The sequence below is a fragment of the Bison bison genome, unplaced genomic scaffold, assembly GCF_000754665.1.
Source record: "Bison bison bison isolate TAMUID 2011002044 unplaced genomic scaffold, Bison_UMD1.0 scf7180017845410, whole genome shotgun sequence".
Lineage (NCBI taxonomy): Eukaryota > Metazoa > Chordata > Mammalia > Artiodactyla > Bovidae > Bison > Bison bison.
The window spans coordinates 24,300-28,226 of record NW_011475983.1 but is presented as its reverse complement, the minus strand read 5'-3'; the positions used below and the strand labels follow the sequence as shown (position 1 = coordinate 28,226).

Below are 3,927 nucleotides of genomic sequence, written 5' to 3'. Positions count from 1 at the left end.
AACTGGACAGAAAACACAGTCTTAACCAAGATTACTAGGGAGACTCCCAAAACCAGAATCCAGGCAGAAACCAAGTCATGAGACCCAGAGTGGGAGCTGGGCTGAGCCTGAGGTCAAGTGGGAATTGGGCTAGCTGGGGAATTAGCCAGTGAAAGAGGCAGGACCGGACAGGCTGTTTGTTTGGGAAACACATCTGTGGCCCTTTGCTGTCGGGGCATGGGGCAGAGCTGCATTTGCCTACCAAAGACAGTGCTCAGCGGCTGTCTGTCTTCAACCCTCTCCCCTCCTCTTGGGCTTCCAACAAGAGAGCTGCCTTCAGCAGCACCCCTAAGCCAAAAAATATCCTTGGGACTGTTGTGGATATGCCTTCAGAGAGACTTTTAGTTATTTTAGCCATTGGACGAGGAGCTGTCATATCCACAGGACCAGACATACAAGAAATACCTATAGGACTTCTGCTGGAGAGTGACCAAAAGTTCCCATTGGCTCAAAAAGCAATAAACTGCCCTGCCTGGGGCATGGGCCTCTCCAAGCTTGGCTCCCCATGAGGGCTGCTCAGCTGTCAGTAGGCCAGACTCCTAGTTGCCCTCCTGCTCAAGCCACAGGCTCATTCCTGCCTCCCTACTTCTGCCCACTCCCCTCTTCTTTACCAATCCAAACATTACACTTTCTTCAACAACCAAAGTAAGTTCAGTGATTTTTTTTTTTTTGGTGACCCCTCCATGATGTTGAATACATAATGCTCTCAATTTCCATAGCACAGTCTTACACTTGGTAATACTCTGGACTAATTTTTGTTCCCAAGTAGTTTCGGCGTGTACTTTGTTCTCCTAACTAGATCAGAGGGCCCTTGAACGTAGAGGATGGATCCTCCTGCTATATTTCTTCCAGAGCACCCAGCAAAGAGCTGGGGACATCATAGATCGATGTTAACTTGAACCCTGCCCTCTTCAAGAAAGGGCAGCGGGAAAGAAATATTTTTGGTACCTGGGGCTGCTCAGTGAAAAATGGGGAACAGGAGCTAAGGGCATGGGAAAGAACTGGGCCTGTTGGGTAACCTACACTTTGTATTTTTAAATTTTGGAAATAAAAGGAGAGCAGCCTAGTCTCAACATCCAGGGAACCTAGGAAGTAATGATGAGTCAATGTCTCCTTTTAGAACTTCTCTATCCCTCCCCCTGCACTGGCCCTCAAGAACCATATACCTGGCCTGTATTCCACCCCCTCTGGGTACTTCTGCCCACTGATGACACCATATGAGAGAATGAATTAATCCTGAAGAAGTGACTCAAAGGATGAGCATTTCAGGTGGCATAGAAGACTGATAGAAAGGGTGCCTAACTAGTAGGGTGAGCTGCCTCTTCTGCTCATTACAGTCAGAAATGTCTTCTTGGAAGAAAGCAAGACATGAAGGCATGTGATAATCTATACAAATTTTATTTTAATATCAATTTGTATGGAAACAAGCAGGTGTCAGTGTTACGCAGGCACGGAAAAAAGGGAAAGAAAAAACCCTCCAGTGATAATTGCTCTTGTATTTATACCATTTGGTTTCAACAGGGACAGGAAGTTTTACTGTTAGCTTCCTGTGGGAACTCCAGTTTCTGCACCTTTCCCTGCTGCCTCTCAGCATCACGATAGAGCAGAGATTTCTGAGCCTTCAATCGGCAAGCCAGGCACATGAAAATTGACTCCACATTCTGGCTCTCTTTGGGGTCCTTGGCCGACGTCTCAAATAAGAGCATGTTGTGGGCATCAGCAAATTTCAGGGCTAAGTTGGAGGGCACCTGGATCTGTTCCCTCAAGTCACACTTGTTGCCCACAAGCACTTTCGGGACTAGTGGGGGCACAGCATGCCCATTGCATTCTTGGATCCACATTTTGAGGTTGGTGAAAGAGGTCATCTTCGTGACGTCGTAGACAAAGACCACAGCGTGCACGTTGCGGTAGTAGTGCTCCACCATGCTCTTGCGGAAGCGTTCCTGACCCGCTGTGTCCCACACCTGAACCTGGAAGATACGAAAGACCAACATTTGGAGTCAGAAGAGGAAACATGAACTAGAGATAGGACAAAACATGGTTCTGTGGCACTATAAAATGAGGCGACAAGCCCTGACACAGGAAGTGGTTCTTTGATAAATTGGCAGAATGGTCTTTTTCGAAGTAGAGAGAGAAGTTTCTCCCAGCGTTTATTAAGTCTTTCTTAAGATTTTGAGTTGGAAATCTTAAGGTTTTTAGTTGAAAACCTGGAGTGTAAATTGGTCAATTTTCCTGGAGGGCAGTTTGGCAATATTATCAAAAGCTTAAAAATGTACCAAATTTTTAGAGCCTAGAATCCCATCCAGAAATGTGTACAAAAGAAATAGCAAATAATGTAAATAAGTAGTTGAGATGTAATATACAGCATGATGCCCATAGTTACCACTGCTGTATGATATATATGAACATTGTTAAGAGAATAAACCTGAAAATTCTCATCACAAGGAAAAACTTTCTCTTTTCTTGCTTTTTCTTTTTATTGTACTTGTATAAGATGATGGGTGTTCACTAAAGTTACTACAGTAATCATTTCACAACATATGTAACTAAAACTATTATGCTGTATACCGTAACCTTATACAGTAATGTACATCAATTACATCTCAATAAAACTAGAGGGGGAAGCAAAAAGAGAGAGATGCGGTCAAAATTCTGTACAGAGATCTTAATCAATTTTTACAAAACAGGAAACAACCTAAATGTTCACTAGGAGATAAACAGCTAAAATGCATGTATGCATATATACAGGTGGGCTCTTCACCAGCTGAGCCACAAGGGAAACCCATCTACACAATGGGCTATTATGCAGCCATTAAAATATTCTTTGCAAAGAATAAATCGTGTATGGGAATTCCCTGACAGTCCAGTAGTGAAGACTGTGCTCTTTCACTGCCAAGCTCCCAGGTTTGATTCCTGGTCAGGGAACTAAGATCCCACAAGCTGCACAGCATAGCCAAAAAAAAAAAATTAAATGGTGCAAAAATGCTCACAAAATACAAGCTTAAAAAGGATGATATAAAATATTTTGTACACTATGGTCCCAATATTAAAAAAAAAATTTAAACATAGACATATGCATAGGAAAGATCGGAAGTGTACAAAACTAGAATATTAATGGTTATTTATGAACAGTGGGATTTTAGGTGATATTTATTTCCTTTTTTGTATTTTCCAAATTTTCTACTGTAAGCATACATCACTTGGGGGTTTTAAACTTTTTTTGTATGACTTTTTAAAGAAAATAAAGTCAGTGTTAAAATCTCACTTTGTGGCTCAATTTATTTTAAATTCACTTCTTTCTTATGTAAAAGGTAAATTAGCTCATTGGAATTTTCTTCTGCATCTTAGTTTTTGGGATAAATGCCAATTAGCAACATACATAAAGATGTATGTAGTTCCCAGGGGATGCTCTGGAGTCTACACACATTCAGCCCAATCTAGTTTCCTTTATATATCCAAAGTCTTGGACAAGGGAAATCATGCTGAGAACAACTGTCCCAAGGCCTTGTACAATTCTAAGTTATGAAAGAGAATGTGGTAATAGTCACTAATTGACTACTATGGTTCTTAAAATGAAGTATAGCCTTTATTTGGAATTAGCAGTCAGTAAGTTTAATCTAGTAAATACAATTAAATCTTTTTGCTGGGTAAACATCTTATAGGGCACTAGAGTCATCATTCTGAGCATCAATTTTCATCATCCAGGCTTTCCCTTCATCTCCTTTATGGAGATGGGTGCCATATTCCTTTGGCACGATCTTCAAGTCATCACCTTCTTCTATTCAGATTTCCATGTATTTTGGTCAGATTCTCCTCTCCTCACTTCTGGACTACAGCAAAGTCTTTTGGATTCTAGATGCCTTCATCCCAGTGGCTCTTGCATACTGC

General features: G+C 41.5%; 1 protein-coding gene across 1 annotated transcript in view; it reads right to left on the bottom strand.

The window, feature by feature from the left end:
• Positions 1-1,421: 1,421 nt before the first annotated feature.
• RAB33A (RAB33A, member RAS oncogene family) overlaps positions 1,422-3,927 on the bottom strand; it is a gene marked incomplete at its 5' end in the record, with an annotated part of 9,736 nt that continues 7,230 nt past the window's right edge. The window contains one exon of the mRNA XM_010834342.1: positions 1,422-2,009. Within this exon, the coding sequence (XP_010832644.1) occupies positions 1,554-2,009 (456 nt within the window). The remainder of the gene's footprint in view (positions 2,010-3,927) is intronic.